The sequence below is a fragment of the Vicugna pacos genome, chromosome 16, assembly GCF_048564905.1.
Source record: "Vicugna pacos chromosome 16, VicPac4, whole genome shotgun sequence".
NCBI classification, from domain to species: Eukaryota; Metazoa; Chordata; class Mammalia; order Artiodactyla; family Camelidae; genus Vicugna; species Vicugna pacos.
The window spans coordinates 7,193,418-7,220,790 of record NC_133002.1 but is presented as its reverse complement, the minus strand read 5'-3'; the positions used below and the strand labels follow the sequence as shown (position 1 = coordinate 7,220,790).

The window sequence follows — 27,373 nt, the reverse complement described above, 5'->3', positions numbered from 1 at the left end:
GTTGTCCCCAGCAGTCCTGGCTGCGCCTACAAAAAAGACGCAAGGAAGGATGTAGGCCCAGCAGTCAGCTTTCCTCCAGTCCCCTCAAGCTGAGTGTGCGTGTGCGTGTACGCACGTGCACGCGTGACTTTGTCACACCATGACCCCAGAAAACAGCAACCTGGTTCCCCTGCTCCTCAACCCCTCCCACTAGGATTGACCTCCTAGGAGCTGGAGGGCCCTTGGGGCTTCTCCTTCCTCATCAACTTGTTACCCACCCAGGTTATTGGACTTTTTAATCAATAGAAATTGCTAAGAGGCCAGGTGAGAAAGGCAGGCTGCAGCACGAGGGAGTGAAAACAAGTAACAGGTGCCCTTGCTTGGGGAGGGGCAAGCTGGTTCCTTAAATGGGGTAAAAACAGGGGCAAGTCTGTGGGCGAGGCCCAGAGGGTGGCTTAGGTGGTCTGCTCACCCCCTCGGTGGTGCTGTGTGCAGGGATCATGGGCAGTCCTGTTTTTGCTCCCGGCACCTCAGAAATGGCAGTTGGTCTGTGGCCTTTTTGTATCTTCTTGTTCATAACTGCCCTGACTGGGCATGTGTCCCGTTATTTTTAGTCCCTTATAGTTTCTTTGTATTCTGTTGCTCGAGGAGGTGTTTGTCCAGGTGCAAGCACTGCAGTAAAGGGTCCCAGGTCCCAGCCTGTCTTAGTTTCACCCAGGAGAGGGCCCAGAGAGATGCCTACAGGTGCTGGGAAGACCTCAGGGGACTCCTGACCCAGGGCTGCTCCTCTCTCATCTAAGTTCTGTATGACCTGCACGTGCTTCCTGTAGACCAGGCAGGGGTCTAAGGCAGCAATCACCGCACTATTTTCTAGGGAAGAGAAATCTTGAGAGCCAGGAGCAATGTTTGCATGTCCTCTCATGAGGAAGCCGGGCGTGGTCTGAATAGGGGATCCAGCCCAACCCCTGAACTGAAATAAATCTAAATGAAAATGTCTTGGACCCCTCCCCCAGACCTCAAGTCCTGTGATCTCATAAGAATGGCCTGTGCAAATACAGGGAATTGGACCCTTAAACAACCACCACACCAGCTGAAATGAGAGTTCCGTACTACTGTTTTATGACATGGTTTATTAAGAATGGCTTAACGAGAAGCCTCCTCTCAGCAGACGGCATCGGACCAGAGGCCCCGGGCCCACTCCCCATGGTCGTCGCCGTCCCGCAGGGGGATGGACTTCCTCATGTGCATACACAGCACCTCATCGATGTAGATGGTGTTCTCTTTGACCTGGATCTGCTCCTGCAGGGCGAGCTGCCTGCAATTCAGGCCTTTCAGCTCTGCTTGAGCTTGGGCTAAGGTTTTCTTTAATCTAGGACAAGAGGGAGAATGTAAAGGAATAATTTATCCCTCCACGTCACTATTTCAGAGGAAAGAGGTATATATTCCCTTCTGCAGTGCAGACTCCAAATTGATGTGTCTTCCCCCGTCTCCTCCTTAAGACAGAGATTTCAAATTGGTGGCCGCAGGCCAGATACACAAGGCAGACAAACCCATGAACTGCCAATGTTTAAAGATTTTACCTGAGCATCTGGATTTGGACTTTGGAAACATTTAAACTCTGGGATCCATTCCCTGCAATTGGCTGGAGTTAGGAGAGACTGCCCTCTAGGAAGAGCCCCTCAAACGTTATAGATGCAAAGGCCCTGGCGCGCGGCCGCCTTCACCCACGCTGACGTTGCCCCGCCCTGCTCACGATCCGGGTTTAAATGGGGCCCCAGGAACCCTTTGCCTACCTCGCAACGTTGTGGGTGATCTCGCCAATCTCCTGGATCAGTCGGTACTGTGCCACATCGCGACACAGCTCCACGTTAGGCCGATGTGTCCTGGTCTCCAGGCGTGTGTGAGCCACCTTGGCGGGCCCTTCTTGGTCGAGGATGGCTTTTTCCAGAACTGTAATGTTTTTCTCCTGGGAGGCAATCTCTTCCATGACCTTTCAAAGAGGATTAGAGTAGGTGAGGCCAGGCTGTGTTCCTCAAAACTCAACAGCAGACAGTCTTAGAAGGTTGGGGAGAGGGGACCTCCAAGCGGGGCCCCAGAATTCTTCCCTGTAGCGGTGATTGCTGGTGGGCAAGGTAACTCACCCCACCTCAGAACCTCACGGATGGAATGGGCATGAGTGGCCATTGTTGCCTCATCTCCTTCCCAAATGTCTGGGTTCCCTGGAGAAGGCTCTCAGCAAAGGCTGGAGGCTGCCCACTTACCTTGGCACAAAGTACCTTTGTATCATGGGCAGAAAGCTGCCCATTTCCTTATCAATCCACCTGCTATTACCAGTTCTGCCCCCTAGAGGCCTGAAGAAAGAGTGAGCAGTTTAATCTGAGTTTTGTTGGTTTCTTTGCCGGCAGCTTTGTGCACAGAAAAGATTACTCAGGAGTTACTCGGGTTTTTAGGTTAATATTTAGTTTAAAATTTTATTTCTTCTGTAAGCTTTTTTCCCCTCTTTTTAAGCTTTGCATCATAGGAATGTCCAAACATATGTGAACGCAGATAGTATAATGAACTTCATGGGCTCACCATCAATTTAAGCAATGATCAATACAGGCCAATCTTGTTTTATCTATAATACTCTCTCTCCACCCCTGCCATTAGCTTAATTATTTTGAAGTAAATCCCAGATATTATTTCAGTCTTAAATACTTGAGTTTGTGTTTCTAAGACATAAGGACTCTTTTTAAACATAAATGCAATACTTTAATCACACACACAAACAAAAGAAAGATTCTTTGTTATCACCTAATAACCTAGTGTTCAAATTTCCCTGATCGTCTCATATATTTTTAGTAAGAGTTGGTTTGTTCAAATTAGAAGCCAAACAAGGTCCACACATTACATCTGGTTTTCTTTAACATTTTCTTAACATTTCTTATACTTTTCTTAAGTTCAGTTCATAGACATGATACTATTTTTAAATTTAGCAAATGTTAACAATCACTTTAAATTGATATGAGTAATAGTTGCTCCCACTTCAAACTTAGTTTGTGTTTGAACATTTGTGTAAAGCAGAATTTATAAATGTGATATATAACTTTTATAAATACTTGAATTGTCTTAAACAAGGCCTTCCGGAGTTCTTAAAAGATCTTGCCAATCTAGTAAATTAGTAAAAAGAATTAATCTTAAGTTCTCCACTATTCTAACAATGACTTCAAATTTAAAATTTCAACTTAACATCATAAGGCTGGATTAACTATTTAATTACGTATTTTAAGTCATAGTTTAAAAACATCAGACTAAATTCTCTTACATTTTACAAATACTTAAATTCCAAAATACACAGATTCTTTAAAACAAAATTACTGATACTGTGGGTTAGATCAGGAATCAGCAAACGATGGCCTGGGGGCCGAATCCAGTCTGCTCCCTGTTTTTGTATAAACTGTGAAACAAGAATTTTTTTTTTTAAGTAATAGATTTTAGTTTTAAAAGAAGTTTTAGATTTACAGCAAAAGTGAGCAGGAAGTATAGCGTTCACATATACCCTATCTCCTCCCACACACAGTTTCTCCTATTATTAACCTCTTGTATTAGTGTGGTGTGTTTGTTACAGCTGATGAACCAACAATGACACATTATTTATTAACTAAAGTCCATTGTTTACATTAGGGTTCACTCTTTGCATTGTACATTCTACGGGTTTTGACCAACATATAATGTCACGTGTCCACCATTACAGTCTCATACAGAAGATGTTCAGAAATGCAAGCTGATTATCCTGGCTGGCCCGACTGCTCCGCAGCATATTGGTTTAGTAGTGGTAAAATTTTCTTGTGATTTCTTTTAGCTTGGGGCCAAGATTGAAATTTTTCTGAACGAAAATAACCACTCTCACCCAATTTTATCAAACACTGAGGGGCTTTGGAGATGAGCTTTTGCTGCACGCTTAAAAATATTTCTTAATGAGTCAACTTAAAATCACAAGGCAAGACAGTGCTTTCATATGCTTACTGTGGAAAAGACATTTCAACAACTAGCATGATTTGAATCACAAGTATTATCAAGCTGCTTTATTCGCTTCCTACGCTGCCAAACGTTAAGACACGAAGCCAGACCTCCATTCCCATGCACGTTTGCAGAAGAAATATTTTCCAAGTTCCAGAAGTGTTTTTTTGGACCCCAAAGCAAGTGCAAAGGAAATTTCCATACTTCAAAATCCACTTAACTACACAATTAAGAACTTCTAACTACCCTTCGACTGGGAGTGATTAATCTGAAAGGTGATGGAGAATTAAAAGGTAAACATCAGGAGAACAATCTAACAGGAGTCTATAAATGTCTAAGATATTCCACAGAAGGAGGAGCTAAGGCCCAGAGTGAGGAGACAGCCTGTTCTTTGCAGCAGTGAGTGACAAAGGAGGCCCGGAGTGGGGCCAAGTCCCGCTGCAGCCCCCCAAAGCCCGAAGCCCACTGCTGAGACGGAGAGAGGTGAATGGCCTTTACTCCTCAGTTAACGCGAGATGATGCGCTCAGAGGCCATCCTAGGTTTCCAGGGTGAAACCTTCCAAATGTGCTCTTCCCTGTCCCCTCCAGGGAGCTCACCTTGGCCAGATGAACAGCCAGCTTGTCCCTCGCGTCCTTGGTCTCCTTCAGCCCGTTCTTGAACGCCGTGTCCACCACGTCACACTGCCGGCGCAGGTCGCTGGCAGTCTGGGACAAGATGCGGTCCACCAGGGCCTTCAGCGTCAGGGAGTTGTTCCTCTGCTTGTCTGCCTTCTCCACGTTGGTGTTGGAGAAGTCCAGCCAGTCCTCCAGACTCACAGAACTGAAACAGAACCCATGCATTCATTCACCACATATTTGGACTACAGGTGGGGGTGTGGGGAAGGGACAAGCTACTGGAAGCCCCTGAGAAGCTAGGCCTCCCCCTGTCTTCAGGAGCACCTAGATTTCCCCATCTCTAGGGAGACTGAATGGTTGTCCGTCAGCGGTGATAGCTGCCACATTGGGGAAACTCATGTGCTCTGGGCCAGGCACTGGACTGGCCCTTTACAGACATCATCTCATTTAACCCTCACCATGGCCGAGTGAGCTAATTTTCATACCCCCATTTGACAGATGACGAGAACTGAGGCTCAGAAAGGTGGAGTAACGTGGTCACGATCACACAGGGAGGGCCAATTTAAGTATCAAAATAAATTATTAAAGTCACAGATGATAACACACTGAATAAACTAGGAAAACAGGAGTCTATACTGAAAAGCTATAAATAAATGAATAAACTGCTAGTTTGACAAGGAACTGCTTTATATCACAGAGAGGAATCTCAAAATAAGGTTGATTGGAAGGAAACTGACACATAAAATACATAGTTTAAGATGCTGTTTAATACATGCAAAGCAGGAAAAAACAACCCTATTGGAAGTCAGGATTGTGGTTATCTTTGATGAGGAGGGAGAGGACACTGATCAAGAGGGGACAGGGTGGAGGTTTCTGTGTTGGTGGTAATGTTTTGTTTTTTGATCTGGTTGGTGGTTACATGGAGATTGCTTGCTGTGTGGCTAGTGGCAGCCTCTCAGACGGTCCCCAGTGACCCCTGTGTCTCCTGGAATTCACCTTTGTAGTGTCCCCTCTCCTTGAAGTGTGGGAGGACCTCATTGGCTCATTTCTCACAGACAGATGTGCTGAGAGGTCATTTCTGGGATTAGGCTGAAAGAAGACTGTGGATTGTATCTCGGGTGCCCTCTCTGTTTTGCATTCTTCTGAATCACTCACTGCAGAAGAAGCCAGCTGCCTTGTCATGGGTCAGCCTCGTGGAGAGGCTCAGGTGGCAAGACGTCATAATCACATGAGTCAGCTTGGAAGTGGATCCCCCACCCCACTCTAGCCCAGCTTTCCAGTGAGACTGCAGCCCCAGCAGACAGTTTGACTATAGACGTGAGCCAGAGGCATCCAGCTGAGCAGTGCCTGGGTTCCTGACCCACCGAAGCTGGGAGATAACACACGTTTATTGCTTCTAAGCTGCTAAGTTTGAGGGTAACTTGTTAATACAGCAAAAGACAGTGAAAACAATAATTCATTAAACCACATTTATTATTATTTGTGTGCTTTTCTATCTATATTCCTTAGTTCAAAAAGAATGTTTTAGAAATTATGATGAGTTAGGTTTGTGATGTAATGTTACTTAAAAATGTAAGTTAGATGTTACAGAAAAGGTATGTGATATAATCCCGTTTTTGTAAAGAAACAAAATTTATTTGTGTACATGAGTATATACATGTTTGTATGAACATACAGATAACACTGGTTATCTCAGGGGGTGTAATAATGGAAAGGAGTAGATAAGGGGAAATTATCACCTTGCCCTTTATATGTTTTTAAATTCTTTTACTTGTTAAAAATGAAAATATGTAAATAAACAAATCCCAGAGGTTTAGAGATTTTATATCAGACTTTCTTAAAGTGGGGCCCAACCTGGAGGACCGAGGAGCCTCTGGGCCCTGGGTCAGGGTAGTCCCTGCTCAGCGCCTGCCTTTGCCCCAGGCCTGCCTCTTCCTGGCTCTCAGCCTGTGGTCAGGATGATGTGTGAGGTCCTGCCCGCCTGTCCGCGAAGCCCTGGGACGTCACACAGCAGGGAGGAGGACAGCATGGCTGGGCCAGCAGCGACCCACTCACTTTGGCTCAACTCTCACGCCGTTCTCAGAATATTTGATGTTTGGCGAGTTGTTGTTGAGGGAGAAGCAGACATCATCAATGGTCAGGGCCATAAACTTGTCCTTCAAATCTTTTTCAAGATTGTACTTGGAGGAGCGGTTCAGCCTAAAGGGAGAAGGTAAACTCGGTTTCTCCCTCGGAAAGGCCCAGGTGGTACCTATGCCGAGTTCTTGGGAGACCCTGGAAAATGAAGCTAAAGTGGGGTCTAGTGCAGGATGGTGGCACTTCCTCTGCCTTCCCATCCCCCAGACACACACACACACACACACACACACACACACACACACACACACACACACCCTATTAGACACTTCGTGACAAAGTAACATATCCAAGCCTGGACTTCAATATCTTCCCTCCAGGGTGAGGGTATAGCTCAAGTGGTAGAGCGCATGTTTAGCAAACACAAAGTCCTGGGTTCAATCCCCAGTACCTCCTCTAAAAAAAAAAAAAAAAAAAAAAAAAAAAAAACCTAATCCCCCCCCAATGTTCTTCCCTCCAACTGTGACCATTTTCTGATGTCCTAGCATCCTGTTTGTGAGAAGTCAGCTCCCGGCCAGCAAATGGCTTTATAATCAGAGTGAAACATACCACCAGAGGGCGACTGTCACGCATGAGAGGTGGTCCAGTTCTTACTCTGGGTGTTCCTGGGCCACCATGGGGCATGGAAAGGGCTTGTGGGACATGAAACCCCATTCGTTCTGGGGTTTCATGGAGCACAGCCTTGGTGGGCACCGCCTTTTCTAGATACTCCCAGTGCAGATGTGAGGGCAGGCCCCAGACAGCCACACCTGATCTGCTCGGACGTCTCCTCCAGGGTGCGGGTCAGCAGGGCCATCACCCCCCGGATGATCTCGGCCTCCTTGATCAGCTCCTGTTCCACTTCATCGTGGACCAAGTCGATGCCAACTCGCTTCTCCCTGATGGAGGGAATGGCGGGCTGTCAGCCCCCGTGAAGCAAGGCTACTTGCTATTTGCTAACTTTTAAAACTATCTGGACAGTTGGGTTGAGTAGCACCCGATCCATCTAGACGACATGATGGAGATGTACGTGCAGTTGGTGTGTATGCAACTTCAAAATAGCCAAAACACGACGGAGGAAAATTAATCGGTGACTGGTCACTTGGTTTGAAAAATGCCAGCTGGACTTGGCCTCAATGTGGCCATCAGTCCTGAAGCCTTTTCCTTCTTACTGTTTAGTGGAAACATTGTCTTTAACTTAGAATTTTAAAGACATCTATTTCCTCCTTGATCTTAGTCCTGTTTTTTTGACAAGGACTAATCCAGAAAGACGCTTTATAATAATAATAATAATAATGAACAATAGTAATGCCACCATTAATATCACCCCACCACTGAGCACTCACTATGTGACCAGCATCGTGCTGAGCTTTTCACAGGAATACTCATCCTTACGTAACCTTTCAAGTGCAGGTGAGGAAACTGAGCTTCGGAGAGGTTAAGTAACTTAGCCAATGTCACAGAACTGGGCATTACACACGCTTCTAAACACCTGCTCCCAGAACTGACCGGTCACTGGCTGACACTTCATTCTTTCCCACCTGCGTGGTAGTGCCGGGGAGGAAGGCTCCACCACTCACCAGCTGTGTGACCTCAGGCACGTTGTCTAACTTATCTGTGCCTCTGTTTCCTCTTCTGTGAAATGGGGATATCTATTAGTACTTCCTAGGGCTGTGGCAAGGAACGACGGAGATGTGAAAGCAGACAGCATGGTACCTGGCACAGAGCAGCACGTACTCAATCCACTTAGCAACCTCTACATCCTAATCTCCCTTAGGTGTGGACTTGAGCCAACCAGATGTGGGCCTCTTTGAGCACCTGCTACTTCTCTTTGCTTCACAAACTCTCTAAATCTGGCTGTGGGATGGCTGCCTAGGTGCTGCAGAGGGTCCTGGCTAAGCTCCCTGAGGGCACAGGGCTTTCCAGGAGGGAGGAACTGTGTGGACAGAGCCATGGTGCGTTTGGGAAACTGAAGTAGCTCAGCATATCTAAAGCACATCCCACTGTTGGGAAGAGATACTGGCTTGGAAGGGTCACTGGGGGCCCATCCATGATGAACCTCATTTTCGAAGCTAAGAAGTTTGAACTTTATCTTGAAGGTATTAGGGCATAGGGTTAATGAAAGGATTTGAAGCATGGGAGTGACCTGTGAAAATCTGCATTTGGGAAGGTTCACTCAAAGCCAGTACGGGGGATGCACTTGATGGGAAGGGGCTACGCTGGCAGTGAAAAGACCTGTTAGGGAGCTCCGGCCAGGGCTGCAGCAGGTTTTAGGTCTGGAAATCAGTATCACTCCAGAGCAGAGAGGATCATTCTACTCACAGGACTTGCAAGAGGGAAATTACAATAAAAAGGTACATTTGCACAGTGCTCTCTGGATTACAAAGTGCTTCCGTGTGGCTCTGTGTATGGGAGCAGACTTGTCCTCTAGTAACTGTATCTGCTCTGCCTGCCCCAAATAAAGACCACCATTTCCTAGTATCTATTAATGTGGCCTTGTGACTAAACTCTGGTCAATGGGATGCAAATAGAAATTTGAATGCCAAACCCTAATTATCCCTCCTTGTTGGAAGGTAGACATAATGGCTGGAGCTACAGCTGCCATCTTGAATCATGAGGTAACCTTGGGAGTGAAAGCCATGTGCAGCAGGGCAACAAGATAGAAAAGGTCTGGAAGCCTGACCACTGTGGCAAACTGTGCCAACCCTGAATTATCCCAGACTCCTTAAATGTGAGAGACAAAGAAACTACCTCATTTAAGTTCAATGTTATTTGCCAGTTTCTGATACCCACACCCAAACCTAGTCCTAACTTTTATTTAAGTTAAGTTAGTCAAGAGTGGAGTTTGGAAATGAACCAAGCCCAGTGCTCCTTGCACGGCCCAGCACCACGGGCATGGTGAGGTAATTGCAGGCTCTGAAAGAACATATGCTCCTTTGCCTCATTCTAATCCACCACCTAGCACAGTCAGCTTTTTCCACCCAGCATTTCATTTCTCACAACGGATGATTCATTAGAGGAACCTTCCCTCTTACCTGTATTCCAGGCACTTCTCAGTGATGTGCAAGGGCTCTTTAAAGCTCTCCAGGGCTTTCTCCAATCTGGTCTGATATGCGAGCAGATCTTCAGTTGCATATACAAGCTGCTCAAGTTTGTCATCCAACTCCTTCTTCCAGAAACTGACTTCCTCAAGTCTCTGTTCTGAGGCACACAGAGAAGTTATAACAGGGTTAATCTGGTCCCAGTGCAGCCAACTCTTGGATTAGAAACTTGAAGATTATTGTAAAACTACCTGAGATATTTCCTTTTCTTCTTAGAATGGCGCTACTTGGGGCATCTTTACCTCTTTGTATTTATAGGAAGGGAAGGAAGGAAGGAAGAAGGAAGGGAGGAAGGAAGGAAGGAAAGGAGTGACGTGATCTTTGTCTCATCTTTGTCCATCTGCCTGAACTTTTGTTCCCCATCTCTTCCCTTGCCCCTTCTCATCCTATGTCCTCTTCTTCTCTTTTAGTATAGTCTTTGGGTCATCTAATCCACACCTCTGGCTTCTCTTACTATCATTATGTGATGATGCCCAGATTTCTACCTCTAACTCCTAAATTCTAACTGGCTACCTACTGAGCTGAACCTTCCAAATTCAAGGTCTTCCAGCTTCATCTCCCTCTCATCTCCATCCTGCTGTTCCCCTCACGGACTCTATACATCAACTTGAACCTCATCAATACTACATGCATCCTGCCTTTATTACCTGGTCCAAGCTAGCTCCTTGGCTTAGAACAGTATCTCCTGGCCTTCTGTTGTTAAAGTTCACTCAAAAATCCAATATATTTGTTATTGAGCACCTACAATATGTAGGCACTGCACGAGGTCCAGGAGATACAGTAGTGATGTACAGCCTCTGCCCTACTCAAAATCAGTGGGGCAGACATGTAAACAGATCATTTTAACTCGATGTGACTAGTGTAAAAACTCTGTAAAAATGTACAGCAGTGGCTCAAAGGCAGGACGCTGGGGGAGGTCAACAAAGACTTCAGAATTGAGGAGTTATTTGATATGGTCGTCAGAATTGAGACCTTGTGTAAGGTCTCTCTGGATGAAATTGAAAGATATACAAACTAGAGAGGTGTGTTCAGTAAGGTTCTTCAGTGTTGCACTAAGGACACTTATAACAGGCCTTAGAGTCTACAGTGGAAGTGTTCCAGCTTCGTTCTTCCTCAAGACAGCTCTGGCCATTCTTGACCCTTTGCATTTCCATATGAATTTTAGAAGCAGTTTGCCAAGTTCACCAAAAAACTTGCCAAGATTTCCATTGGCTTTGCACTGAACCCATAGACTAATGTAAAGAGAATTGACATCTTCAAAATACAGAGTCTTCCAATCCATTAACTGATCTATCCTGCATTTATTTAGAATTTCTTTAACTTCTTTCAATATCAGTTCACAGTTTACAGTGTAGAACTCTTACATATCTTTTGCTAGATTTATTCCTAGATATCTGATGTTTTTCAATGCCATTGTAATGGCTGATTTTTCAAACGAGTCATATTTATACAATGGAATACTACTCAGCCATAAAAACTGACAACATAATGCCATTTGCAGCAACATGGATGCTCCTGAAGAATGTCATTCTAAGTGAAGTAAGCCAGAAAGAGAAAGAAAAATACCATATGAGATCGCTCATAAGTGAAATCTAAAAAACAAACAAACAAACAAACAAACAAAAACAAAGCATAAATACGGGACAGAAATAGACTCATAGACAGAGAATACAGACTTATGGTTGCCAGGGGGGCGGGGGGTGGGAAGGGATAGACTGGGATTTCAAAATTGTAGAATAGATAAACAAGATTATACTGCATAGCACAGGGAAATATACACAAAACGTTATGGTAGCTCACAGAGAAAAAAATGTGACAATGAGTGTGTATATGTCCATGTATGACTGAAAAATTGTGCTGAACACTGGAATTTGACACAACATTGTAAAATGATTATAAATTAATAAAAAATGTTAAAAAAGAAAGAATCAATGAAGTTAACATTCAGACCTTGAAAACTTTGTTCTCATATCTATTAAAACATAGTTACTGAAGAAAAAAAAAAGAATGGTTTATCCTCATTTCTAACACCTACCTATCTGCACAATTATTTAGAATGTGCCTGCCTATAGATGGGTATCAGGGGTAAGGATCAACCCATCAGGAGAAGCTTAACATCTAGCTTTGCAGGCCTGAAGGAAGCTTTGGTTTCCTGGAGGTTGAAAAACTGGCAGCCCTTAGACCAGATTTTATCTATAGATGTGTTTGTTCATCCTGCTCAGTGTTATAAATATATCAATACAGTGTTTAAAAAATGGGTAAAATTCCAGCTTTCTAGATTTTCTTTAAAAAAAATCATGCAATTTGGCAATAGTGGATCCATATTCTTTCTTGGAAAAAAATGGGTTGAAGTTAAGTAGCAGCTGCTTCCTTACATGGAGCATGTTTTCTCCCAGTGTCCGCAGTCCCCACCACTCCCTACTGCCTTAGGGTTAGGTCTTATTCAAACACTTATGGTACCTGTCCAACCGTGATAGACTGTTGAGTTTGTAACCTCTGATTTATCATTTCTTGGCATTTGGGAGGTTTTGTTTATTTCACTTTATGTTTATTCTTACTTTGCTCATTTAAGAGCACCACCTTTTAAATCATGTTTGCAAGAATGAAATTGTCAAGAGAGCATTACTGTTTTTTAAGACTTAGCTCAAATTTCCTCTCTAGGAAGTTTTTCCCAACCCCCCAGTGCCTCCCCCAGCCCTACTGATTTACCCTTTCCCCCCAGCACCCATCTATATTCTAATTATTAATTTTTGTAGCTTTCTCCTCCTCAATCCAGTAGTCTCTAAAAAACAGAGACTCTGATCATTCTCTGTGATAGTCTCAGTGCTGAGTCCATGGATGTTCTTAGATGCTCAACAGATATGTATCAAATCAATAAAATAGTGAATGATGGATAGCTGAAAATCAGTGGGTTATCAGTGAACTTAAATATAGAACCTGGAGAATACACATTTCTCACTAATATTTCAAGATAATATGTTGCCACTCCTGAACATGAAATGCAAATGACAGTTTAGAGGCTATACGTCGACAGTATCATCCAGACATGTTCTCAGATTTACCAAGTGCCTTATCTTACCTAGTTTCTTGTTCACATCGCTCTGAGATTTTCTTGTGGTCTTTTCAATTTCATCCACAAGCCTCTGGCTTTCTGCCACCAGACGCTCGGACCGAGACCTTTGGGCTTCTGCTCTGTGGTACTGGCTCTTGTTAGCAATGTGCCACTCTGAGGGCAGGAATTTGGGTGGAGGTTGTAGTATTCTGGCCATTTGAGGTTTCCAAAGTCCTGATCAAAAGTAGAATTTCTTTTAGATTCACTGAAAGCAAGTTGTCCTTTTTTTTTTTTTTAACAGCAGTTTTTATTAAAGATCAAGAAATGAGCATTATCAGCACCTCATGCCTCTGGCCACAATTCTTCACCCACCCACCCCCACTACCCTACCACGCAGTGATCACTATTCCAACTTTTAATGCTATAAGTTTGTTTTTCATGTTTTTGAACTCAATATAAATGGAATCACTATGTGCCTTTCTATATCTGACTCCTTTCACTCAACATCATGTTCTAAGATTTATCAGTATCACTCAGCTGTAGTTTGTTCATTTTCGTTGAAGTGTAGTATACCATTGGATGAATATACCAATATTTATCTCTGTTTTCTATTATTTGTGGTTTCCAGTTATGGACTATCATGAGAATGCTATGAATATTCCCATAAATGTTTTTTGGTGAACACATGCATGCATTTTTTATGACTCATTAGAATTTCTGGGTCATAGGGCAGTGTTCAGTTTTAGTAGGGATTGCTAAACAGATGAACTCAGATATGTTTCTAAAAAAATGGACAAACATAACATCTATAAACTGACAATTGGGTATTGAGCCTATTCAGCAGATGAAAGAAACAAAACTTTCCCAGGACAAAGAAAAGGAGAGAACAAGAAGAAGAATGTATGAGGAGTCAGCAGGCAGAGGCCAGCAGCAACAGAGAGACGACTGTTTCACCACCTCATCTGCACACAGCTCTGTCTGTGAGAACTGCCTTCCTCAGACAGGGCTAAAGTCTGCCCCCAGCCACATTCCCATCCCCCAAATCTGAGCACCTGTCCCTAAAGGCTTCTGGATCTCTAAAGTCTTTGAAATATACAAGGATGGAAATGGGGTCAGATCTGGACCAGGCTGAGCCCTAGGTCACCCAGCACCCTCTGACAACATGGGTCTCCTAATCCAGTCCCTCCTATGGCCCCTGCCAAGTTTGTCTGCGTGTGGGACTCAAAATTTAACCCAAGACTCCTCGATACGTCTGAGTAGCTCCCAGAGAAATCGAAGTTAGGGCTAAATGAGGTCGAAATTAAACCAAAATTCGGCCTGATCCCAGTGGGCACGAGACTTTAGGTAGGTCTGAGGCTGCAGTAAAGGGTTGATGGGGTGGGGCCGGGGTTTACTTACCTCAAGGACAGAACTACTACGCAACTTCAGGGTGGGAGGCTCCTTACCCTAGCTGGAGCTCGGGGCTCTTGTAGAACTGGGAGGTTAACAGCACGGTCTCCATGGCAACCAATGACGCGTCACCAAGGCAAAGGGGGCGCGGTCTAGCGCGAAGCAGCATCGCTGGAAGATTCTGCGCAGGCGCGAGTTCTATGTTTTCCCAGCTCTGGAGACACAGGAATGTGGCCTGGGAGAGCTCGGGCCAGATGCTCGGCCGTCTCAACCTACCACGAAGACGCGGGACACCAAGCAGGAGACAGCGACCAAAACCCCAAGCTAGGAGTCGGGAGTTCTGCGGTTGGGTCACCTCCGGCCGCACTGCTCTCACTGGATCTGGGACTCCCCAGGTGTGCTTCAGGGTTGGGCTGGACGGTGCCTCCACGTCCGTCCTCGCAGCCGTCGGCTGGCCCGGGACCGCTAAGCCACAAACCTGGCGCTACAGGGAGTTAGGCGCGAGAGATTCCTGGGTTTGCCGCGGCTGCGAGGGGGTTGAGAGGAGGTGGGCGGAGGCACCGGTCCTCGCACCCCAGGCCTGCCCCTCAGAGGACAGACTAGGGCGGTGGCCGGACTCAGACTAGGAGTCAGAAGTAGTTTTTACATCTACAAAAGGAGTGGATTGGAGCTCCCAGACTGAGAGTAGTGTTCGGAGTATGTTCTTTATGGTTGTAGTATTGGTAAGGTACTAATAAGTAAAAAATAAAGGAATTACACAGTTTGGGGGGAAATGCGGATTGCTGGCCTAGGTCCTTGTCCACACGGCCTGAAATGAAGAAAATGGGTATTCAAATCTCCCGCCCAAATGGCAAACCTGCAGCTCCGCCCTTTATGCCAGCCAATCAAAGACAGCCTCCCTCTAAGGGCAACCAGTCAGAGGAGGCTTTGCCTCGTGTAGCCCGCCCCGTTAACATCTCGCGAGCCCTTCGTTAGCGCCTGGGGAAACCACGAAGCGTCATGAATATTAAACACGTGGCTGGTCCAGGTGTGCGCCCAGGAGCTCGTGTTGCATATTCATATTCCGCACCCCTCAGAGGAGGGGCTACTCTCGGAACGAAGTTGCCCCGCCCCACCCACACCCCAGCAGGGGAGTCCCCAGTCTCGGCTGCTGGTGGGTGTGCAGGGAGTGGAGCCCGGGTTTCCCACCGGGGGAAGGGCCCGAGTCCCAGCCCCAGCCCTGTATTCACAAGGACACCTGAAGAAGGTGGTCCGGCTCCTGAGTGCGTGGGGCAGGCGGGTCTCCTTTCCTACTTAGGCGAGAAAAAGGGGCGGCAACCTGTAGCGAACTAACCCTGAATGGTTTCCTTTGGAGGCCCCGACCCTGGGGTCCCCCCACCGCAGGTTACAGGAAGGGAAATTTCTTGGACCTGCTAGGAATGTGATAGAATTGGTCAAAGTACATGAAATTAGCTGTATGAATTATGATCATGGGTCGCCATTGTATTTTGCATCCGTAGACAGATTTAATCCTCCCCCCTCCCCCATGGGGTGGAGGGAACTAGAAAAACCCTGAGACCCTTACCAAAGAACTAATGCTTATGGTTGAGTCCTGCCAGCTGGGCTCTCCTCCGCTGCTTCTGCCCTCTGAAATGACTAAACTTGGAGTCTGTTGCATCTCCTAATACACTTAAAAAAAAAAAAAAAGAAAAAAAGAACTCTCCTTCAACTGTTTATTTTATAGTTTAAGTGTAATTGCAACTATTTGAAAATATTTTCAAAAGAAAAACCTTATTTTGCACCCACACAGGCCAGCAAAGGAATGAGTCCAATCAAGTGTGGAACAGCTTATTATCAATAATTACTCAGTGTATCTGGCATCAGTATTGGGTAGGGAATAAGAGTATGTAAAGCAGATACACAGCTCAAGACTTAGAATTTGCTAAATTAATAAGTGGACAGCCAAAGCTTATATTCAGAGTTAGGAATCCTCAGGCAAGATGCATTTGAGTTTTAAGTGATTCTGAGGTTTTTGTTGGTCGGAATAAAACTATGTTTCCCAAATTTCAGTCAGTCTAGTGCCAACTTCTTCATTTTTGACATATCCATGCACCACCTGTAAAATTATTTTGATATTTTTCTTCAAACACACTCATATCTACATGTAAGCAAAATTATTTTAAAAGACGACCCTACATCACTCCCATAAACAGAAAACTAGTATCACTTGCATGAGAGAGTAACCACTAAAATAAATAAAATGAAACAAGATGATATAAAATGTAACATGGATTAAAAACAGTGAGATAATGGAAACCACCTAACAGCTGACTGGATAAAGAAGATGTAGTAGATGTATACAATGGAACACTACTCAGCCATAAAAAAGAACGAAAATCCTGCCATTTCCAGCAATATGGATGGACCTGGAGATTGTCATTCTAAGTAAAGCAAGCCAGAAAGAAAGAAAAAAATGCCATGTGATATCACTTATATGTGGAATCTAAAAAAAGGACAAAGAACTTTTACAAAACAGAAACAGACTCACAGACATAGAAAACAAATTTATGGTTACCAGAGAGGGAAGGGGGTGGGAAGGGATAAATTGGGAGTTCAAGATTTGCAGATACTAACTAATATATATAAAATAGATAAACAACAAGTTCATACTGTATAGCACAGGGAACTATATTCAATATCTTGTAGTAACTTATGGTGAAAAAGAATATGAAAACAAATATGTATATATGTTCATGTGTGACTGAAGCATTATGCTGTACACCATAAATCAACACAACATTGTAAACTGACTATATTTCAATAAAATATATATTTACAAAAAAGAGAAACACACCAGGTTTTTGTGTATTGATTTTGTATACTGCAACTTATTAATGTTCTGTAATGACTATTTCTTAATGTTCTATTTAAAAGTATAGTTCAGTACCATATACGGAATAGACAGACAACGGAGTCCTGCCGTATGACACAGGGAACTGTATTCAATATTTTCCAGCAGCTCTTAGGAGAGTATGAAGGGGAACATGCATATACACGTGCAGCTGGGTCCCTGTGCTGTGAGCCAGGAATTAGCGCAGCATTGTGGATCGACTATACTTCAAAAAAAAATTTTTTAAAGTACAGTTCAGGATGCTAAACATACATTTATTGTTTATAAATACCTATCTACTAGCGTTTATGTGGGCCAAGAAAAGTCTGATTGAGCCAAACCCTGGAAAATGTAATTATTCTTTTACTATATGGTCATGACCTTGTGCATCTGATCGTTTTCATGGGACCTGCTGTTGAGCCTTGGCAGATATCATCGAGTACTTCTCAGAATGTGGGCGACCCTCCAGTAATCGCATCAGAACCTCTCCAGGGGGATCTTGGTCAAGGATGGATTCCCAGGCCCCATCATCAACCTGCTGGATCAGAACTTAGGTTTAGGAAATGCTGCCCCTTCGTGGGGCTTGCTTGGTCCTACCAGTGGTCTTCCCTGGGGTTTCACTTTTCCACAGAAAACAGAACATAAACCTCAAATTGTCCTTGCACTTGGACCAGTTCCCTTTGTTGATCTGATACAAGAATAGCTTTTTGTGCTGCAACACTGAGTTTGTTGAATAGACCCCTTGTGTTTTAGGAGAAGAAATTTAGTGCTTCATTGCTCACCGTCACTGCAGGCCCTGGTAGCTCTGAGGATAAACCAGGTTGGATTTCACCCTGGAGGATTAGCATTTCATAGAACACACAAAGCTCCTTGAAAGTCAAGATGAGGCAGGACAAAGTGTGCACTGGGCTCTTTGTGTGGTTGGTTTCTTGTCTTGAGCCACTTGTCAGGCACAGCGGCTGAAGGTGCTGAATTGGATGAAGCAGTAACATTCAAGAGTCAAACCAGCTGCAAGATGCTCCCTGGTGGGTGGAGCAAAGGCTGCTAACCCACCTCCTGCCCTTTTCACAATTAACTCCACACCTGGGATTGTAGGAAAGGAAAAGCGTTTCCTCTACCCGCTTATGTTCTATCTCTGGGGATGTGCAAATTAAACTGACAACGCGTAGAAGAAAATAAGTACAATTTTTATTGATGTTAGCATGTTTGTGTGCATGGGAGCTTCCCCAAAAAAGAAGTGAAAACTCAAAGAAGCAGCTAGACACGGGGGCTTATATACCATTTTAACAAAGGGCAATACACTGTGGAGAAGTGACTAGACAAAGGGAAGGAGACCTGGGCTTCTAGGGGTGATAAATTCTGGAAAAGTGACTAGGAAATGTATGGGGAAACTAATGGACGATAAGGGTTATTTTAGTGAGGTCTGTCTATGCAGCTCCATCTCAGTGTGACCCCAGTCTCTAGTGCTAAAAGTTAGTCTCTTCTTCATGAGACAGAGGGACACATTCCTTAAAGGAAAATCCATGCCCTACTTTTAGGCAGATAAGGGGAGGGCAGAGAACTTTTCCTGGATCTGCTGTTTCTCAGTTACCTTCATCTCAAAATAATCCTAGTGCCAACATGGCATATTTTGGGGCATCATACTCTGAGCCCTTCTGGGATCTTCAGCGCATCCAGCTGGGGAGAAGTTGGATAGGAGCTGGCACAAAAGGATGATTTCAGGCAGTTTCTTGGGAATTCTAACTGCACCCCCTATCCTGTGCAGAACAATTGGCTTGCTCTCCCCGCTCCTCCAGAATTCCTGTGGACTAATTTGAGAGCATCTCTCTGAACCCAGAGAACCACGACAGTAGGATGGATGTGCCCACGTGGTGGAACAGCTCTGCGAGAAGGTAGAAACTTAGATGGTGAAAACCAAGCCTTACAGTTCAAAGGACTGAAAAATAAATCATGAGTAATTTTTTTAAAGTTTCGTGAAGTATGTGGATAAGTCCTATCTTCAAATGAGCCTAATACTATGAATAATAAATAAACGGACTCCTATTTAAAATCTAAGCAACCTAACTCAAGGAAATCATTATGTTCCACTAGAGGGCACTGTGGTAACAATCTCGCAACCAGCTTATAAAATAACAGGCTCATGAGAAACGAGGGAGTCTGGGATTCGTTTATAAATTTGTGATGAGTACTGCTTTTGAGCCGAAACAAAAATCAAATGCCACTTTTACCACGGGGGTTTGTCTATGTGATGCGGAAACTACTCAGGGAGGTTTTGTTTTTTCTTTTTTTAAGTCAGAATGACATTAAAAAAAAAATCAAGTTGACGGGTTGAACAAAACGGAATTGCTTTCATTAGTTGCTATGTTGTTCTGTTGCTATGTGGTCTGGTAGAAGCTACAGACATAATCAAGGAGATCACATTTCCTCTGCCTCAGCCGTTTGAAAAGTTTCATCCCCCCTAAGAGTCCTCATCTCCAGTTGTGCTCGAAGCAACAAAGTTTGCCTGAGGGTTTAACTTGGGAAAGATAATCAGAGTTACAGCTGGCTTTTTTTGAACGCTGAGCACCAGGCTGGGCACTTCACAGTGGATTAGCTCTTTAATCCCCGCAGCAGGGCTCTGTGTTAGGACCTATTATTATCATCTCCTTTGGACGGAGGAGGAGGCTGAGGCCGTGGAGGATTGAGGGCTTACCCACGGAACACTGCTAATTGGTGGCAGAGCTGGGATTCAGACTGGGGCAGACTGAATCTAGATGCCACCTCTGAGCTATTTCCAGGCAGTTTATGGCAAGGGCAGAACTAGAACCCAGCTCTCTTTGTCACAAATTAAAGAGTGACTTGAATGTTGAAAAAGATGTGTACGGGCAAGAATGGGTAGAAGCAAACTTTAGAAGAGGGCTGAGGAGAAAGACACACAGTGTCTGGGTTTGCAAAGAGATGGGTTCATGCCAAGAAGCAAGAACGTTCTGGCTGAGCCGGGATGCCCCATGTATGCCAATTCTGCACAGTACATGAGTGGCCGAGACCGGAGGGACTGCCCCACCGCCTCCTCAAAATCCAGAGCCTGAGACCCAGGGGCTGGTGGACCTCCCAGGAGAAGCTCACAGAAGACTGCTCTTGCTTTTGGACACAGAACAGAATAGTTAGGCGTTCACCGAAATCTCCAGAGCCCTTAGTCAAGTACATTCCAAACTGTAATTGTACTTCGGTACTCAAATACAGGCACTGCGCTAACACACATCTCTCTTGTCCTAGTTCACTGAAAGTTCCTAACAGCCCTCGGAGGGCAGTCCATCATCTGGGAATTTGATGTGCTGGCCCCTCACGGACAGCACGTGTGGATTATGAGCGAGAAGATACATCCTGCACACAAATTGAGTATTTTAACTGCCCTCCCTTTTCTTTGAGCGATACAGCAAATTCTGTTATTAAATGCAACCCACTTCTTAGGAAGCATGGCAGACGGCTGACTTCCCACTTCCAAGGCCTTCCTAAAATGGCAGCAAAGGAATAAAAATAAATACATATAAACCTATAAGGGAGAAAATGGGAGAAGAGACAGCATGGCTAAGACAGTCCCACAAACATTTGGAAGATGGAGAGGTGGATGGCTGATTTGGTGGAACTGGGGACCACTCTCTGTGTCTCTGCAGACAAGGAGACCAACCAGCAGAAGGGGGTTGGCTCTGTTGAACTCTAAGTTCAGGGGTCTTGGAGGACCAAGGTCTCCAGAAGCTGGGAATGAGCCTGGCACGAAAACTGGGGGCTAAAGGTCATGTGAGGGGGTGGTTAGACCTCCTCTGCTTTTGAAAATGAACAGGAATTGCAGGCAGGCTCACCCCAGCCCTCTCCACACCCCCATCGTGCCCCTCCCACCTGCACTGCCGGCAGATCTGAGAAGTTCTCTGGAGAACTGATGGCTTCAGAGAAAAGAACTCTGATGTCTGACATTTTGGAGTCACGCCCCCATTGAAAAGGCTCAATTACCTTGTACTAAGTCCTTCCCATTGACAAACCCAGCCACTCCTTCACAGCCTCTATTCATCTTTTTAGTGAATCGGGTTTAGACAAGAATGGGCAGCCCAGGATCATCAAACATTTGAAAGACAGGGACCCAAACAAGCAGGAGAAAGGAATCTAGAGGAAATAGAGCTGATGGGAGCAGGAAAAAAATGTGAAAAAATAAAAGTTCTTTAAATAATTCCTTCAGAGAAATAAAATAAGATGCTATAGTCATTAAAGAAGAGTAGGATGTTATTTTTAAGGGAATTAATGAGAAAACAAGAATGAGATTTTGGAAATATTTAAAAAGGAGAGTAAGAAGAAAATACTTAAAAGAAAGTTCGAGAGGTAATGCAGAATAAGAGTTCAAGAGGTTTAAAAATAATAATAATTGAGGAAAGATAAGAATGAGGACCAGTCCAGGAATTCCAATTTCCAACTAGTAGGAATTCAAGAGAGAACAGGGGAAAAGAGAAATGGGAGGAAGGAAGTTCTAGCAAAAACAATACCATTTTCCAGAACTGAAGGACATGAATCTCCAGATTGAAAGGTCCCACTAAGTGCCTGACATCATGAATAAAGATTCGCACCAAGATATGCCAGCACAAATTTCAGAAGACCCTGAATAAGGAAAAGATTTTCAAAGCTTCCAGAAAAAAAAAATAGTACAGAAAATCAGAATGGCATTAGACATCTAAATAGCCACAAAGACGTTAGAAAATAATGGAGCAGTCCCTTTGAACTCCTGTGTGAGAATGATTTTCAGCCTGGAATACTTGTAACTGGATGATCAATAAAGAATAAAAGTAGAATAAAACATTTCAAACATGCAAGGATTTAAATTTTACCTCACACATGTATCTTCTCTGAAACAGCTACTGCAGGATGTGTGCCAACCAAATGAGAAAGTAAATTAAGAAAGGAGTTGTGGAACTAGAATTCATGGGATTCAATACAGGAAGGCAGTGAAAGGAAATGCCAGGATTACATAGAGAGGGGACCAGAAGGGAGGCACCCAAGGAATAAAGAAAAGGACATGTTTGAGGACATAGAAAATAGTATCCAGAAATGCTGATGCACTTGGGGAAAAAATTAGTGATTGGTATATGGAATGCTAAGCAAATAAAAAACAAAAAGTAATGATTAGTTCTGGAAATAAAATAAAAGAATGACTCATGTAAAGGGTTTAAAATAGAAATGAGCCTAATGCATCTGAGGACTAGCAAGAAGAGTGGAGCTGGAGCAGAATTAGGGGGAGAAGAAGACTAGGGGATGATGTCAGAGAGATAAGAGGGACCAGGATGTGAAGGCTCTGCAGACTACTGTGAGGACTTTGAGTGAGATGGGCACTGCCGCAGGGTTTTGTGATCTGACTCACATGTTAGCAGGAAAATTCTGCCTGATGTGTGAAGAATAAACTATAGCAGGGAGAAAGGTAGAAGTAAGATGCTATTGCAGGGTGAGGGTATGGCTCAGTGGTAGAGCGTGTTCTTAGCATGCACGAGGTCCTGGGTGCAATCCCCAGTACCTCCATTAAAAAAAAATCTAATTACCTCCCTTCCCCTCAAAAAAATAGAAAAGAAGAGATGTTATTGCAGTTAGAAGGCTAGTACAGTGATCCAATCATGATGGCCCAAGAGGATTGATGGCAGCTTGGACCAGGATTGGAGGTGTGTGGACAGAAGTGAGTGGACTCTGGGTACACTTGGAAGGCAGAGCCAAAATATTTCTTGACATAACAGATGTGAGGTATGAAAGAAAGAGAGAAGTCAAGAGTGGCCCCAAGATTTTTGGTCTGAGCAACTGGAAAGATGAAGGGGCAGTCAACGAGATGAGGAGACCAAAGTTGAAGCAATGACCTTGTTATCCCTTGTCGAACCAGTCCCAACTTAGTGGCATAAAACCACCACCATCATCTATTTATTATTAGCTCTCATGGTTTTGGGGGTTGACTGGGCTCAGTTGCACATGTCTGACTTGCTGGTTGGACTAGAAGATTAGGATAGCTGGAGGACGGACCAGGTGGGGCTCTTCAGACATCCGTATCTTCATGGCCTCTGTCCCTTTCTCTCTCTCTTTCTCCCTCTCTATGTCTCCCACCGTGGTCTCTCGACATGCTCTCTCCACCATGGTGGCTTCAGAAGAGCTGGACTCCTTACATGGTTGCCCAGAGCTCCACAGAGTGTGTCCCACAACAGAGAGGGAAGCCACATCGCCTTTTATGACCCAGCATCAGAGGCAGCACAGCATCTCTGCAGCTACATTCTACTCCTTAGAATCAAGTCACCGTATTCAAGTAGGCAGGGGATCAGTTCCCTCTCTTGATGCAAGGAGAGTCCAAGGATTTGTGAATATGTTTTAAAACCACCACAGCAGGTTTGGGGAAGAAGATAAGAATTTGGTTGGGGAAAAATCTGAGTTGAACACTATTTGCACAGTCATAACCAAGTGAACAGTGACCATTGCTTTGACCAAAAATTGTGATGTGACCACGTTGGGAGAGTGGGGGGACTGACTGGGAGAAAGTGATGGTGTCATGGTGTGGAAGAAGCACATTCTTACCTCCCATTGTGGGAGGTCAAGGGATGTATTCATAGGGAAAATCGAGAGAGAAGAGTGAAACAATGTCAATTAGAAATAGAGCGATAAATACAAAGGGAAATAGAAGAAAGAACTGTAAGAATGGGTCCTTCTGGGGAGCAAGAGGGGGCGAGGGTGTGGGAGGGGAAAAGGCTAGTGCTTTTCAGTGTGTCTTTTAGTACCATTTGACTTTTTATTCTACGTACTTGTATTACGTTGATAAAATAGTTTTTTAAAGGATGTAGGTTTTGTTTTACTAAAATCAATTTTTTTTTAAATAAAGGAAAAAATACCCAATCATAGGGCAAGGGCAATTTCAGAAAACACCCAACCCAGTCCCCTTTCCACTCTGGGCCTTGGCCTTCAGGTCTCTGGCCTGAAAGAGGGCTGAGACCAACACAGGGCACCATTCACATCTTGCTGTCCCAGTGAGGACCGCTGTCCCCTCAAGATCATCTCACTAATCCCCCCCCATCCCTTCCACGCTGGTGGTGCAGGGCTGATGCTCACCTGAAAGAGGAGAAAACTATGGCTCCGTGAGTTTATATGGTCATTAAAAATATGGACTGGAAGCGGGGTCTTCTGGCTTATGGTGTCGTGGTCTCTCCAGGCTAAACACGGTGGTTGCCATCACTGTAGACGATACTGGAAGGTGGGAGGGGGGCAGGGGAGAGAGGGAGGGCATGTTCTTGGAAGGGAAGTCCATCCCTCTAAATTAAGTGCATTATTTTTCCCGAATAAAAACACACCTGTCATGAAATCCACTGCCCCAAAAGATACTTGATACAGCAACTGTGATGGCCCCTGGCTGAAAATATTCTGTTTCCCCTTAGTCACTCTCTTTGGGTAGCGTAAGCCTGAGGATAAAGTAACAGAAAGAAACAAACAGATCTCCTTTGGAATGAGATTCCTAGGTCCGGACGAAAACTGCAGCGACGGGGTAGGGGACACAGTTCTGGACAGAACCTTGAGTTTTTCTCTGGAGAATCAGTGCCTCTCGTGGGGGTGGGCCTGGTTGTGCTTAGAGCCCAGCTCTGCCCCAGGGAGCGGGGGGGGGGGGGGCAGAGGGAAAGCCACAGTGGGAGGCAAGATCCTTGTGAATCAGCTTCCCCTTCGCAGACCTGCTTCAGTTCTGTCCAAGCCTTTAATAGAGGGATAAAGTGGCCTGGCGTCCCCCAAACTTGCCAACGTGCAATACGATAGGAACCAGGACAGTGGAGTGGTGTCAACATGTGGGCAGATGATCTGTCCCAGTCCAATCAACAGAGCCTCCCCGAGCACCTACTGTGTGCAAAGTCTGTCCAAGGCTGGGATGGCAGGGGGGAGGGGGATGAGCACACAGCCCTCTCTCTGCCCCCCAGGGAATCCATGCATAAATTCGGCAGTGGTTTGCTCTGTGATTCTGCCACGTGCCACGTGGTTAATGCAATTTGCTTCGTCCCACTAGGACGGATCTGATGCTGTACTCTGCTGCGGGCGGGGTTTCAGGCACCGGAAGGTGCTGCCCTGCGGGTCATTCAGGGAGGTCTGGAGGCGGGGCGGGGGGGGGGGGGTTGGCCGTGGTCTGCTTTCCCACCCCATCCCCCACCCCACCTTGCCTTCTGGCCAGTGCAGCAGACCCCCGCGGTGTTCTCAGCACTCATCCGTTCTAACCGAACGTGATTTTCCTTCTTTTCAGGCTCTGCTAATGACCCAAGGGAAGGAAACCTTCCCAGTGGACTCTCCGTGACACTAATTCCCATTCCTCATCCAAGGCAGGGACGCTGCCCTCTGGGAGCTGAAATCTGAACCTCTTAACCCATGGTGGTTCCAGTTCAAGCCTGGAGAAGCTCAGTGACAGCCTGTTCCCTTCGCCTCCATTTAGCAACATCTGCTCCACAAACAAACACCTGACTCTGCTCCGCCCGCTGCCGGTCAGGAGTCTCCTGCGATTGGAACTGAAGCAATGCTGGGTTAGCACGTCCTGCTGGAAGCAGACGCAGCGGCACCTGATTCATTCTGAAAGGAAGCACTTAACCTTCAGAAACTTGGGCCGGGGTCGAGGCGCCCAGAACAGCCAATTCATTCAGCCCATTCCTCCTGTGCTCGCCTGGCACAGAGCATCTATTCAAAAAATACTCATGAAGCACCTACTGTGTGTTAGGCTCTTGTTAGGTCATGGGCACCCAGTAGGGAGCCAGGCCCGCTCTCTGACCTCCTGGTGCTTACAGTCTAGTGACAAGAGTGGTGAGTGAGAGGACAGAGTAAGTTTATGGCGCTCTGGGAACAGAGATGGTGGAGGGCTGTCCATGAAGGCCTCCCAGAGAAGGTGATGTTTAGAGTGAGCTCTGAACATGAAGGATTCAGGTGAACAGTGGGGGACAAAGGTAAAGGTGAGAGTTGGAGCCAGGTTAGGTGGTTTTCAATGCCCTGATGAGGAATCGCTTATCTTACGGGTGACAGGAATCCATTCAGTGGAGGTGGTGATGCAGTCAGATTTGCGCTGGAAGATCTCCCTGGTGGCCCTGCACAGAGGATGGGTTAGAGAAGGCCATGAATGGAGGCCTGGAAGCCGGCTTAGGAGGTAATTGTTCTGATCACGTGTTTCCATGCATGAGGTCCTGGGTTCAACCCCCAGCACCTCCATTAAATAAACACATAAATAAGCAAATAAACCTAATTACCTCCCCCCAAAAAAACAAACAAAAAGTAACTTAAAAACAATTTTTAAAAAAGCACCCTTTTCAGCTCCTGTCTAATCATAGAATCAGGCAAAAATCATCACTCAATAATCCTAAAAGTGTCCGGGGACGGGACACTGACATGGGATACGCACATGGTCTCAAGAACATCACTCACAGATTCCTAACTAATTACAGGGGGAAAGAAGGCAGGGGAGGGGTCTGCTGGAGCCCCTTCACCACGCCACCAACCCTCCCGTGGCCCACAGTGGGCAAACCTGCCACATGTTCTCCTGATGGGCGCCACGGGATACCCATCACCTGGGCTGTATTGGTGCCAAACACGTTTCACCTGAATCTCCTCAGGAGGTGACCAGCAAGAGCGGAATGGGGAACAGTCTATGAGGCATCCGGCCTGGGCTCTTCAAAAGAGTTAGGTGAAAAATAGTGAACAAAAAGTGGAGAGACCATTCTAGATGAAAAGAGATTAAAGAGACATAACTATCACATGCAGTGTGTGAACTCTGATTGGAACCTGGAGTTTGAAAATTCTTTAACAGCCATAAAAGACATGTGGAAACAGGGAAATTTGAATGTAGTCTGTACATGAGGTGAATAAATGTTCGATTTCCTGGGTGTGCTAATATACTGTGCTTATGTGGGAGACTGTTGTTATTCTCGCGCGATACCTGCTGAAGGATCTAGGGCTGAGTGTCAGGATGTCGGTACCTTACTTCCAAGTGGCTCAGAGAAACGGAGAGAGACAGGACACAAACATGGCAGACTGTTGTCAAGGCAAAGGCACACACAATGTTCACTGAACTCTCCTTTCAATTTTCTGTAAATTTGAGGATTTTCAGAATAAAACCTTGCGGAAAACTAACAGCTCTGATGCTCCAGGACACTCAGTAGAAATCTTGAGGCTTCATGGGTGAGGGTTTTACAAATGCCTGGTTCACGATGCATGAAAGGACAGTCGGTCCGCGATGGCCAGGTACAAGGTGACTTTCAG

At 45.2% G+C, this 27,373-nt stretch overlaps 1 protein-coding gene across 1 annotated transcript; it reads right to left on the bottom strand.

The window, feature by feature from the left end:
* Positions 1-1,089: 1,089 nt before the first annotated feature.
* On the bottom strand, positions 1,090-14,351 carry TEKT1 (tektin 1). The gene is made up of 8 exons (XM_006218842.4): positions 14,260-14,351; positions 12,889-13,095; positions 9,744-9,909; positions 7,479-7,607; positions 6,649-6,792; positions 4,576-4,798; positions 1,773-1,969; positions 1,090-1,348 (listed from the first exon to the last, which is right to left on the bottom strand). Exons 2-8 carry the CDS (start codon positions 13,076-13,078, stop codon positions 1,141-1,143), a joined length of 1,257 nt encoding a protein of 418 aa, XP_006218904.2. The 5' UTR covers positions 13,079-13,095; positions 14,260-14,351; the 3' UTR covers positions 1,090-1,140.
* Positions 14,352-27,373: the final 13,022 nt, after the last annotated feature.

What these genes read in the sequence shown, in the direction of transcription:
- TEKT1 (XM_006218842.4), bottom strand. Translation starts at nt 13,078, where the DNA reads ATGGCCAGAATACTACAACCTCCACCCAAATTCCTGCCCTCAGAGTGG. An exon ending in GAGAAGTGCCTGGAATACAG is followed by an intron (nt 7,608 to 9,743) that starts GTAAGAGGGAAG and finishes TCCCTCCATCAG; the next exon opens with GGAGAAGCGAGTTGGCATCG. An exon ending in TGGCTGTTCATCTGGCCAAG is followed by an intron (nt 1,970 to 4,575) that starts GTGAGCTCCCTG and finishes CCTCTTTGAAAG; the next exon opens with GTCATGGAAGAGATTGCCTC.